This window comes from Peromyscus maniculatus, chromosome 10, assembly GCF_049852395.1.
Source record: "Peromyscus maniculatus bairdii isolate BWxNUB_F1_BW_parent chromosome 10, HU_Pman_BW_mat_3.1, whole genome shotgun sequence".
Lineage (NCBI taxonomy): Eukaryota > Metazoa > Chordata > Mammalia > Rodentia > Cricetidae > Peromyscus > Peromyscus maniculatus.
Genome location: NC_134861.1, coordinates 6,099,836 through 6,112,505, shown reverse-complemented (window position 1 = coordinate 6,112,505; position 12,670 = coordinate 6,099,836). Strand labels below are relative to the sequence as shown.

Genomic DNA, 12,670 nt, shown 5'->3' with positions numbered 1-12,670 from the left:
AGGCCCTCCTCCATCAGTCACTAATTAAGAAAATGCCCTACAGACTTGCTTACAGCCCTATCTTATGGAGACATTTTCTCATTTGAGGTTCCTTCCTCTCAGATGACTCCAGTGTGTATCAAGTTGGCATAAAACTATCCAGCACAGTGTATTTTCAGAGATGCGTCCCATGCCTAGAATGGCTTGGTGGGTGGGTGCCAGGAGTAGAGTTTGGGTGGAAAGGAAGGACTATAGACAGAGTTGCACAGAAACAGCAGGTACCTGCGGGTCTGCAACCGGGAAGAGGAAAGGGGGCAAGTTGGGCTTTCCTGAGAGGGCTGGGTTCTTGTAGAGAAGTCCTCGGGATTCTGCCAGCAGGTTCTCCCTGACTGCAGAAAAGAACGAGGAACATATGTTTCTGGGAGTGGTGTGAAGATGGGGGTAAAAAGATCTTATTTTAATTTGTCAGTGAGTCACTGTTTAGTATGCACCAATGAGCCTCTTTCTGCTCAGACTGGGAAAAGCAAGCCCTCTTGTGCTTGTAACCCCCAAGTATGAACGATGAGACTTCAGCTAACCCTGTGACAAGAGCCAGGTCAGGGACCCAAGGCCTGTCTTTGCCCCAGATGACTGCTCCTGGCTAATGTGCTAGGTTTTTGGGAGGCAGAAGGTAGGTTGTAAGAGGTTACAGGAGCTAGACTTTCATATAATGTATATAAATATTACACAGCACTTTTCGTTTGCTTTCATTTTTTTGTTTGTTTGTTTTTCGAGACAGGGTTTCTTATAGTCTTAGCTGTCCTGGAATTAGCTCTGTAAACTAGGCTGGCCTCAAACTCACAGAGATCCACCTGCCTCCCAAGTGCTGGGATTATAGGTGTGTGTGTAGACGAATTTCAATTGTAGATGAATATCTAAATGGCCTTAGTAAATAAAAAACACAGTGCCAAATATAGGAGTGAAAGCCTTAGAGAGATCAGGGAAATAGGGAAAGCCACCAGCCAACCTTACCTTACCAACTCTGCAGCTTCCAAAGAGAGCAACTTCCTATATACCCACGTCTGATTGCCTTGCTGTTCTGCCATCTGATTTGCTCTCTGTCTAGCTACATCACTTCCTCTTCCTGGCCAGCTCTGTCATTTCATGTCTGTATAGGTACTCCAGACCTCTATGGTTGGTACTGGGATTAAAGGCGTGTGTCACCATGCTTGGCTCTGTTCCCTAGTGTGGCCTTGAACTCACAGAGATCCTGCCTGCTAAGTTATAGGATTAAGAGTGTAGTGTGTACTACCGCTGCCTGACTTCTTTGTTTACTTAAAATGGCTTCTTGCTATTTCTTCTGCTCTCCAGGCAAACTTCATTTATTAAAGCACAAATAAAATATCACCACACTTCAGCACAAATATCACCATAGGCGTGCACCACGACTGTCCAGCTTGTTTGCTGTATTTTCTCTTTCTACTGTGCTAAGCAGATTGTATTTGTTGTGAAAACCAATGTTACAACAAGAGAGAAAGGGCTTTAGGTTTTTGTCTTGCCATCTTCCTGTATCTGTTTCCTCCAGTTCCCTGCTAGTCTTTATCTATAGGCACATACCCTTGATCAGGCTCTTGTGCTGACTCACAACAGTGGATTAGCCTGGGCAGCAGATGGTGATCTGCAGGCTTTTCTGCTTTTATTAGATTAGGATAGCCCAATGTATCCAAATTGGAGTAAAAGCAGACAGACAGATGTTCTCATGTCCTTTGCAGGATGGCTCCATGCTAAAAGCAGGCTAACAGTGTGGTAGTGCCCCGTCCTACAAATGTGTGAAAAGATGTTTGTCTGCTTGTGTCTTGCTGTTAATGTAAGCTGACTTCCTCCTGCCCTCCCTTTAAGGCCCACCAATCACATATGGCGCAGCTTTTGTGTAGGATTGGCTGCTTCCCTCCTTCCTCAGAATACAGTGACCCTGAATATGTTCTCACATCTGCATGTGTTTGTTGTAGAAGGTTCTGAGCTATTAGACAGGAGAAGTCTCACCCAGATGCGAATACCTGTCCTTGATGTGGGATCTAGTGTCCACCTAGAAGGCAGTTCGGTAACTGTGGACGGGTATGTGCATATGAGGTAACGGACGCTTTCTTTCACCCACTGCCAGGGCCCTGCTATAGTGGACATGAGAGCATGGGTTTGATCTCTGCAACACACACACACACACACACACACACACACACACACACACACACACACACACACAAGACATACATGCCAAAGAAAGTCCTATTGTGTGTCTGTGGCTGTAACTCAGAAGAGAACTGAATGTAGAATGTATTGTAGTGTGGTAAGAGAAAGACAGTTTGATGTTGGTGGACAAAGAAGAAAAGCTTTTCCTCTATAAATTATACCTTAGAATAATCAAGTAGTTGGAGATTTTTTTCTTTCTCAAATATTCTTGCTAATAAATAACAGAAGGAGTGATAGTATATCACTCTGTGTAGTCACTAAAGAATCAAAGGAGCTAGGCGTTATCAGCTGCAGCTAATATTAGCATAGACAGCCTGTCATGGACCCCCCAGATGACAGTACACAGCACCACAGAAGAAGAACCCTTGCCTGCAGTTGAACTTAAATCCAACTAAGCTTTTAAGTGGTATAGCTTACAGTTCTTAGGAAGTACAGAACACGGAGAAGAAAACATGGACTAATAAAGGAATGGACTCAGCACATCTAGATTATATACATTTGCGGGACAGATGAGCTACAAGGATAGGGAGAGAGAAGAGGAGTTTAGACCTTAAGAGGGACTACTTAGTGCAAAACAGAGGCCTTCATAGAATCTTGTTTTGAATACACTAATATTTTTTAAACAGTTGTGGAAATATTTGGTTGTGCTTATGTTTCTTTAAAAGTTATTTTCAGCCAGGCAGTAGTGGCACACGCCTTTAATCCTGCACTTGGGAGACAGAGGCAGGTGGATTTCTGAGTTCGAGGCCAGCCTGGTCTGCAGAGCGAGTTCCAGGACAGCCAGGGCTATACAGAAAAACTGTCTCGGGGAAGAAAAAAAAAAGATATTTTCTTTTAGAGATACTGTTACAGATAAAATGATATGTGAGTTTTGTTTCAAAGTAATTGGTGTGTGTGTGGACAGAGAACTAGAGGAAACAAAATTGTCTCTGAGTATGTCTTTTTGTTTTGTTTTTCATGACAGGGTTTCTCTGTTTAGTCCTTGCTGTCCTGGAACCCACTTTGTAGACCAGGCTGGCCTTGAACTCTGCCTGCCTCTGCCTCCTGAGTGCTGGGATTAAAGGCGTGCACCACCACTGCCCGACCTGAGTTTGTAATTTTAGTGGCTGAATATGCAGGGGTCTCTACATGTTAATATAAATTATCCCTTTGTTTTTGTTTATCTTTTGTTTATATTTGATTATCTCACAGTCGGGTGACAAAAGTGGTAGAGCACTTGCTATAGTGGACATGAGAGCATGGGTTTGATCTCTGCAACACACACACACACACACACACACACAGACACACAGAGTCAGCATATGAGAAATGTTACAGATGAGGTTACCAGGGAAACAGAACAAGATAGAATTTCATATATAAACTGTTTAAGGAGAGTTTAAGGCTCAACATCTGTGGGAGTACTGTCACCTACCCAGTGACAGCCTCAGGGGCCCCACATGAGCACCGGAGCTAGATGGGACAGTTTTCAAAGGTAATCTGAGTTTTGACAGCACACACGCCATTCACTGACTGTGGCTGTTCAGCTTAGTCCAACCTGCTCTGCAGTTGGAGCTGTTCTCCCCCAAATAGTGCTCCCAGCTGCTGAAGAAAATGGGCCAGAGCTAAGGATCTAGCTTTGAGGTATCCAGCAGCAGCAGCAGCAGCAGCAGCAGCAGCAGCAGCAGCAGCAATATAATTGGTCCTCCTTGTCTGTGGGTGATGTATTTGTGGCTTCACCACCCACTGATCTAAAATTGAATCTAAGGCTGGCAAGACGGCTCAGTGGGTAAAGACTCTTGCTGCCAAGCCTGATGACCTGCATTTTCCAGAATCAACGTGGTGGAAGGAGAGAACCCACTCTTGTAAGTTGTCCTCTAACTTTGATTCCCGTGGGTGTTATGGCATGAGCCACACCCAACCCCAATAAATAAATGTAAAAATTTTTCTTTTAAATAAAGTCTGTACTAAATATATAGACTTTTTCTCACACCGCCGCAAACAGTGCTCTGTAGAATTGTATTTCTGTTACAATAGAAAGATGGTTTGTTACAGCAGTGATGAAACACTTAAGACTGTATGGGTCTTTTGAAACTTACCAAGTAATACAATGAGATCTGAAAGCAGTGTACAAGAGTTTACAGTTTAGTTTTAGGGGAAAGAGGTATTGGAGACTGACCACATGGCCTCGCACGTGCTCAGCAGGAATGTTACTACTGAACTTATTTCTAGCCCTTGCTTTTTGCTTTGGATATATATCTTAGGCTGGACTTGAACTCATGGTCCTCCTGGCTTAGCCTTCTCATATCTGGAATTATAGGTGTGTGCTACCATGACCCAATTTTTTTATCTTCCATATACTTTAAACCATCTTTATATTACTTATGATACACTGCATTCAGTTAATTTTAGTTGGGGAAAAATTAGAAAATGAACACAAAAAGCTATGCATTAAAATACATCAGAACTGAGATAAGATGACATAAGAAAATCTTACTTGTCTTACTTTATGACTTGGGAAAGGAAGAAATATAATTATGTTAGAAAAACTAACTTAAATCCCTTTAAAGTATGTAGAACATATCCCTTTAGTTGATACTGCATGTTACTGCAGTGCTGATTTTCAGAATGTGTTTTTGTGAGGTCTCACCCTGTTACCTAGACTGTTCTGAAACTCCTTGGCTCAAATGATCGTCTTGGTCAGTCTTTCAAAGAGCTAGGCCTGCAGGCACATGCCAGCCCACAATAATTTTTTTTGAATGTGTATGGGTGTTTTGCCTGCATGTATGTCTGTGTACCTCATGCATGCCTGGTGCTCAAGGAGGCCAGAAGAGGGCTCTGGATCCCCTGGAACTGAAGTTAAGTCACCATGTGAGTGCTAGGAATCAAACCCACATCCTCTGGAAGAGCAGTCAGTGCTCTTAATCACTGAGTCACCTCTCCAGCCGCTTAAACTAAGATTTTAGTATTAAAAAAAAAATGGTTAAAAAAGTCATGGGTTTTGTTATGAAATATTCATACATGTATCATCATATTCCCACTCCCTGCCCTGCGCTCCTCCCTCCTCCCCCTCTCTGGTCCTCTTCCTCCCTAATTGTGGTCTTTTTGCTTCTATGCCATGTACATGTATATATTTAAGTCTGGATTCTACATATGCGTGGAAACATGGGATTTTGTTTTTCTTGAATGCTTGTTTTTTTATTTTTTGGTCTTTTTGAGGCAGATGTCTAATATGCAGCTCTGGCTGCCCTGGAACTCTCTGTGTAGACCAGGCTGTCCTCAAACTCACAGAGATCCTCCTGGGATTAAAGGTGTGTGACACTACACCCTGCTTCTTGGAATGCTTTTTATTTTCTATCACACTTATTTTGTAGAGGGGATGCACACACGGTACAGTGTGTGGGGAAGTCAGAGATCAACTTACACAAGTTGGTTCTTTTCTTCCACTGTGTGCATTCAGTGGTTGTAGGTGTGGTGGCAAGCACCTTGACCCAATGGGCCATCTCACCAGCCCTACGATGTTCTTTGATTGGGCTGTTTTCTGATATACTGTGGGAGACAAATGGCTGTTTAGGATGATTTAATGGTGTTAAGGGGGCCATGTAGGGCCTGAAGGAAAAGCAAGGCAGAAGCATATGTTTTGAAGGTGGAAACAGCTGTGCTGTCTTCATGTAGACTAACGTGGCTCTTCTCTAGACATCTTCCAGCAAGCTGCAGTCATGCATTTTCCTTCCTTCAGGTGCCTAGGAGAGCAGCAGGCAGCTGTGCATGGAAAAAGTTCCTCTCAGGCAGCTGAGAACAGCAGTGTCGCTATGACGCCCACCTATGTGGACAGCCCACGAAAGGTAAAGGCGGCTCACCACTAGGGGACTGTTGCTATGTGCTCTCAGGAGCCCAGATGAAGGCATGACATATAGCCATGAATAGAGTCAATTGTGCCGAAGCTGCAGATAAATTCTGTTACAAACCCTCGTAAAGTTTTCTCAGCTCCCTCTACCCCCATGAAGGAGCCTTCCCCTCGATGTTAGTGGGTGGATTTCTCCTCAGGTGCAGCATGTCAGTCACCCACACACAGCTCTCTTGGTCCAGGCTGAGATCTGAGCTGAGCTGTGGCATTTGCCATCTAGCCCTTTTGGGTCACCACTACTCTGCCAGAGGGGAATTGGAGTTCCTGAAGCACCACCCACACAAGCCTCCTATTTGGGTTTTGTTTTGTTTTGTTTTTAAGACTCCTGAGAAATAGTTGGGAAAGAAAAATGCAAACAAAACTTTGAGACTTTAGGCCTCTCTATAGCATAACAAATTCGACAGAATGGAAAAAAACAAACAAACAAACAAAAAAACCCAGGTTAGGCTTTTGTGTCTCCTGGGAAGTTCAGACTCATCATTTTGTGTGGCAGGGTAAGCTGACTGTTCTCTTACCTAGTTTTTACTATAGGGAGACGAAAGAGTCGGAGCACTTACTTTTCATAGTTTTGGCATATTTTGTATCTAACTTAGTATTTATTAATTTTACTCATAAAGTTTTCCATGTCATGTTTTAAAAATTTGTGGGAGTTTGGTTTTGTTTTGTTTTGTTTTGTTTTGTTTTTTTTCCATTTTAAGTTTTAGGGATTCAACCAAGGCCTTTTGCATGCTAAGCAAGTACTCTACAACTGAACTAAACTCTCAATCCCTAAAACACGATGTTTAATGTAGCTGTGGGGGGGCTGGAGAGATGGCTTAGTGGTTAGGAGCACTGACTGCTCTTCCAGAGGCCTGGGTTCAATTCCCAGCCCCCACATGGCAGCTCACAGCTGTCTGTAACTCCAAGATCTGACACCCTCGCATAGACATACATGCAGGCAAAACACCAATGCACATAAAATAAGAATAAATATAATGGGGGGTGGGAGGAGAGAGGACAGGGGAATCCGTGGTTGATCTGTAAAATGAATAGAAAATCTCTTAATTAAAAAAAAAAGAATAAGCCGGGCGGTGGTGGCGCACGCCTTTAATCCCAGCACTCGGGAGGCAGAGCCAGGAGGATCTCTGTGAGTTCGAGGCCAGCCTGGGCTACCAAGTGAGTTCCAGGAAAGGCGCAAAGCTACACAGAGAAACCCTGTCTCGAAAAACCAAAAAATAAAAAATAAATAAATAAATGTAAGGAAAATAAATAAAGTAGTTATGGGCTGGGGTCCTGGCTCAGAAGTGGAGTGTTCAGTTTACATACTCAAGGTCTTGGGTTTGATTCCCAATACTACATTGACACAGAAAACTTGCTTAAAATGTAAATGGTTTCTCATTTTTAAGATAAATTTTAGCTGAGTGTTATAGGGCACACCTTTAATCCCAGCACTCAGGAAACAGGCAAGCAGATCTCTGTGAGTTAGAGACCAGCCTGGAACAGAGTGAGTTCCAGGACAGCCAGGGCTACATAGAGACAGCTGTATTGGGAGGAAAAATTTTGCCAATTATATAGAATTTAATCTATAATATGTAAAATTATAAATGATGCTAATGAGTTTCCTTATAGCAGTTATTTGACTACAGGTCTGATTAATTACCTTGGTATAAATTACTAGAATTACATGCTAGGGATTAAAACATAGAAAGGTACCAACCAAAGCTGTAGGCAGGTTGGAGACTGTGGACCAGAGATCAGCAACCCTGTGTGTAGATTTCAGGCTTCATGAACAAAATAAAGGTCCTGCATAAGTACTTCTATAACCATTTAAAATTATAAAGCTATTGTTTGCTCATAGCCTGTGAGGATCAGGCGAGTGGCCAGATTTACTCTACAAGCTGTAGTTTGCTGACCCCTGCTGAAAGAAATAGCTTTAGGTCCCAAGGAGAGTCTGTGTACAAAGGCTATACATAAAAAAAAAAAAAGTTATTTTGGCAAGGTTGATCTTGTTTCTGTGACATAGATCTCTCAGTACATCAGTGCCTCAGCAGTCATATTCTGGGATGGACTAATGCCTACCAGCCTTTTCTGACCTTTATACATTGTCATTTCTCAGGATTAGAGATGGTGCCAACGACAAGATGGACAAGTAGAGAATTGTAGGAAGGTTGAAATGCACTAGAGGCCACAAACTAGATTGCTGTTGGGGATGCTCACTGTACTCCTCTGACTTCTGTAAGCCGTGGTGCTGGGTGTGTACTCCAGGTTTAGGGAGTTGGAAGCGAAAAGCCATGAGCTGTCCTGCTGGCACATCTGGAGGCGGTGCCTCTTAAGGAGTGTGTGATGCATCTGCACCTTCAGTCATGCCTCTCCAGGATGTGCTCCTTGAGTTTACAGTGGCTGCTGGGAGGTACTGGCAATGGTAATACAGTGAACACCCAAATATTTCCCCTGTTTTACTTGTGGAACTGAAGGAGAGCAGAGACCTTGATCTGTTGTCACTCCTGCATTGCAGCAATAATCATTCATGCACAGTAAAAAGACTCTGAAGGATCAGATGCTCTTTGAAATGTCCTATTTGTCATTTTTGCTTCAAATACATGGGCATTTATACCCAGCCATAAGTAGAGCAGGGTGATGGCTTCAGGAAGCCCACTGCATTCGTACTTACGTACCTGACTTTATGTGTGTCTTAGTGTCTTGATTGTGATCCCAAGCAGTAGAGGAGCAAGTACTGCTGCCTCTGCACCCCCTGTATGCACATGAGATTAAGCAAGACTTTCGCTTCATTGATTCTTTGCTGCCACATTTAGTAACTAACAGACAGAAGAAACCTTAGGCTTCAGTGTCTCTCTCCCAGAGAGCTGTTGCTTATCCAGCCAAACTGAAGGACAAGATGTCACTGCTGCCTTTACCCTGCTGTTCCCAGCACTGCTCTGGGACTGTTCCCTCTTCCTTGCCATAGGTCTGAAGGAAGTTAAAAGCATCCAAGCCATAGGTACACACAAGGAGCTTGGTGGTACCTTTCGCCCACATAGACGGTATTCTGCTAATTGAAGTGTGATTTCTTGCTCATGCTTTGCATTTGGATATTGTCTTTCTGGGATCCCTGTTCCACCCCCACCCCATTCCCCCATATCCTGATTTTCTCCTTGCCTCCTTGTTTTCATTTATTTATTTACTTCTTTTTCATCTCCCTCTCCTCATTTTCTCATACACAATCCATTTCTTGGCTACCTTACACCTGCTGCTGCTGCTGCTGCTGCTGCTGCTGTTGCTTCCTCCTCCTCTGACTTCAGGACGGGGCCTTCTTTATGGATTTTGTCCGCAGCCCACGCACAGCATCATCTGCCTTCTACCCTCAGGTTAGTCCAAACCCCAGCCTGTGCATGCCCATCCCATTGACACAAGCTGGCCTTCCCTTTACCTCTGAGAAGACGAAATTGGACTGAATCTGAGTTTGAGGGACAGCTGAAATTGAATTTGGCTCTGAGATGTCTTGGTATTCAGAGCAGCAGAGGAGAATGGGGGAGATTCGTGTAAGAACACAGCCTACCACACCAGTGCTGAGCCAGATGCTTTCCATTGCTACTTGTGTGGTTCACCTGATTGCTGTGAATCTCATTGTCACCAGCATTTGCCCTTTTAAATTTTATAAGCGTCATGAAATGTGTATATTTAAGGACTGAACACTTATTTTTCTCCTCCTGGTACTGCCAAGATAAATTTATAACAGTATGGCAGGAAGTGGTGGGGAAAAAAAATCCAGCATTTATAAATAGGTCTAAGTTATGTCGTAGGCTAATGGTGTGTGGCCTGGGCAGCTCACTTGCTTTCTGGACTTCACTTATTTGTCAAATGAAAGGTTTGGATGAAGTCATTGAGGGCCTTCCAGGCCTTAAAATTCTTTACTTACCACATGCCTGGCACATCATGTATTATCTCATTTCACCTTACAGCGTAACCTATCAGTTAAGTAAAAGTTTTTTTTTTTTTTTTTTTTTGGTTTTTTCGAGACAGGGTTTCTCTGTGTAGCTTTGCGCCTTTCCTGGAGCTCACTTGGTAGCCCAGGCTGGCCTCGAACTCACAAAGATCCGCCTGCCTCTGCCTCCCGAGTGCTGGGATTAAAGGCGTGCGCCACCACGCCCGGCTCAGTTAAGTAAAAGTTTTATTCCAGCTTTGTAAGTGGAGAAATAAAGGACAAAGAAGTTGCTTTCTATAGCACAGAGTAGAACGGGATTTACATTCATGACCCACAAGGCTTGACTCAAAACTCACTCTGTAATTAGCATTAGTAATTACTGTTTTGACTGGTCTTTGAAGGCAAATAGGGCTCCCTGGTGTTTATGGAGGTTTCTAAGTATTATATGAAATTGACTGTAGAGAACTAGTTACAGAAATCTGAGTGAACAAGGGTTATACAGAGTAGATCTAGCTAAGATGGGACTTGTGAGGTGGGAGGAGTTCAGAGTCCTTACTTAGTGGAAGTCAGAAAAGCAGCTCATCGAGTTCCCACTTTGCCAGTGTTCCATAAACATCATCTTTATAACAACCTACAAAGTATTATACCCATCTTCCAGATGAGAAAAATGAGACTTAAAGACACATTGGTGGCAAAAGGATACTATACTAATGAGTGGCTGACCCCCTGTAATGTCTTCTGAACAGTACTGGGAGACTTAAGGTTTAGTTAACATTGGAGCCTTGGTTTTCTAAGAATGGTCATTGCTACCACTGTCTGCACACCTTACCTGTGAATCAAATAGCCATGTGCAATCCCTTTTGGGACCTGAGTTCTTGACCAGGCATCTCTCATTTGAGTGGAGGAGGCATACTATATTTTGAATTAAAGCAGACTCAGGCTAATTTCTTTAGTCTTTTACTTTCTTTTTTCTTTTAAATATTTTTTTTAGATTTATGTATTTTTTATTTTATGTGTATGAGTGTTTTGACTGAGTATATGTCTGTTCACCACAAACATGCCTGGAAGGGGAGGACATTGGGTCCCCTGGAACTGGAGTTGTAGATGGTTGTAAGCCACTATGTGAATGCTGGGATTTGAACTTGAACCACTGAGCCAAATCTCCAGCCCATGTTTTTTTTTTTTTAACTTTTAATTTTTTTTTTATGTCTATGGGTGTTTTGCCTGTGTGTATGTCTGTGTACTACTACATGTGTGCCTGGTGGTCTTGGAGGCCAGAATCCCTCCCCTAGAACTAGAGTTACAGGCAGTTGCGAACTACATGTAGGAGATGGGAATAGAACCCAGATCCTTAGGAGGGACAGCAGGTGCTCTTAACCACTGAGCCATCTCTCCAGTCCCAAAGTCTTTTACCTGGGGAATAAGAGACTCTTTATTGATGTTTTAGACTTATAATTTAATATAAGAAAAGTCAGCAGAGTTGAAATAGAGATCAATGGTCTATTTTGTGTGGTGGAATTTACCTATAAAACAAAGATGGACAAGTTCCTACAACTGGAAACAGTAAACAGAGGGCAGTTCCATCGAGAGTTGCATATGAGTGAATGTTTGACTTTCCTGGTGGTGTAAAATTTTTGTATTAAGCCAGGTATGGCATCTTACATGTGAAGCAGAGGCAGATGGATCTCCTGTGAGTTTGAGGCAGCCTGGTCTATAGAGCAAATTCTAGAGTAGCCAGAGTTATAGAGTGAGACCCTGTCTCAAAAAACAAGCAACAACAAAAAAGACATAAATTCAAATTTCAACTCTTGGACTGGAAAGATGGCTCAGTGGTTAAGAGCACTAACTGCTCTTCCAGAAGACCCAGGTTCAATTCCCAGCACCCACATGGCAACTCACACCTGTCTGTAACTCTAGTTTCAGAAGATCCAGCACCCTCACACATACACCAATGAATATAAAATAAAAATAAATTATGTATTTTTAAAAAATTTAACTCTTACTGGAGGCACTAAGGGATCTTTCTGTATATACACACAATTAAATTGCATACCTTTGTTATTTTTATTTTTATTATTATAAAAATTATTATAAAATACAAACACATTTTACACTAATTTTCTAACGTACAGTGGAGAGAGGCCGACTTTCAGATCTTGGCTTCAGTGCTATACCAAGGAGGAGCCTTAGTACTGACTATGTTTTAGAACCTAGTTCTTTGTTATATGAGGAAATAGTGATTTAATTTAATAGTTATTTAAAATGGTGTTATTTTGAATATATTATTTAAATAATAAATGTTCTCAACAAATTATAAGGGAAAGAAATAATGAACACATTTCTGATTATAGTGCAAGCAGGTCTTTTGTCAGTCATTAAAAACAATAGAAATTACCTATATGTTTAGAAATTAACACACTTCTAATCTTGCATATGTAAATGAACAGCATGATGCTGGGTAAGTGATCAGTATATGGTCAGCATCAGCCATTATTAGAATTAGTATAATTGACCTTCTATATCCATCCACAATCAATCAACTATGGATCAAAAATATTGGGGATAAAAAATTATGTCTATCCTGAACATATACAGACCTTTTTCCTTTAGCTTATTCTTTACAGTGTAGTGTAACAGTTGCTCTCATAGCTGTTCTGTGTTTTAGGTACTATAAGTCA

The 12,670-nt window shown here is 42.2% G+C and overlaps 1 protein-coding gene across 29 annotated transcripts in view; it reads left to right on the top strand.

Annotated features, from left to right (window-relative positions):
* Positions 1 to 12,670, top strand: part of Depdc5 (DEP domain containing 5, GATOR1 subcomplex subunit) — a 137,530-nt gene that overhangs the window by 93,764 nt on the left and 31,096 nt on the right. For 19 of the 29 annotated variants that reach the window (XM_076545779.1, XM_076545768.1, XM_076545778.1 and 16 more), the window contains 2 exons: positions 5,924 to 6,029; positions 9,370 to 9,435. In XM_076545779.1, coding sequence (XP_076401894.1) covers positions 5,924 to 6,029; positions 9,370 to 9,435 — 172 coding nt within the window. The remainder of the gene's footprint in view (positions 1 to 5,923; positions 6,030 to 9,369; positions 9,436 to 12,670) is intronic. The other 10 variants (XM_076545772.1, XM_076545770.1, XM_076545773.1 and 7 more) reach the window with 1 other exon arrangement.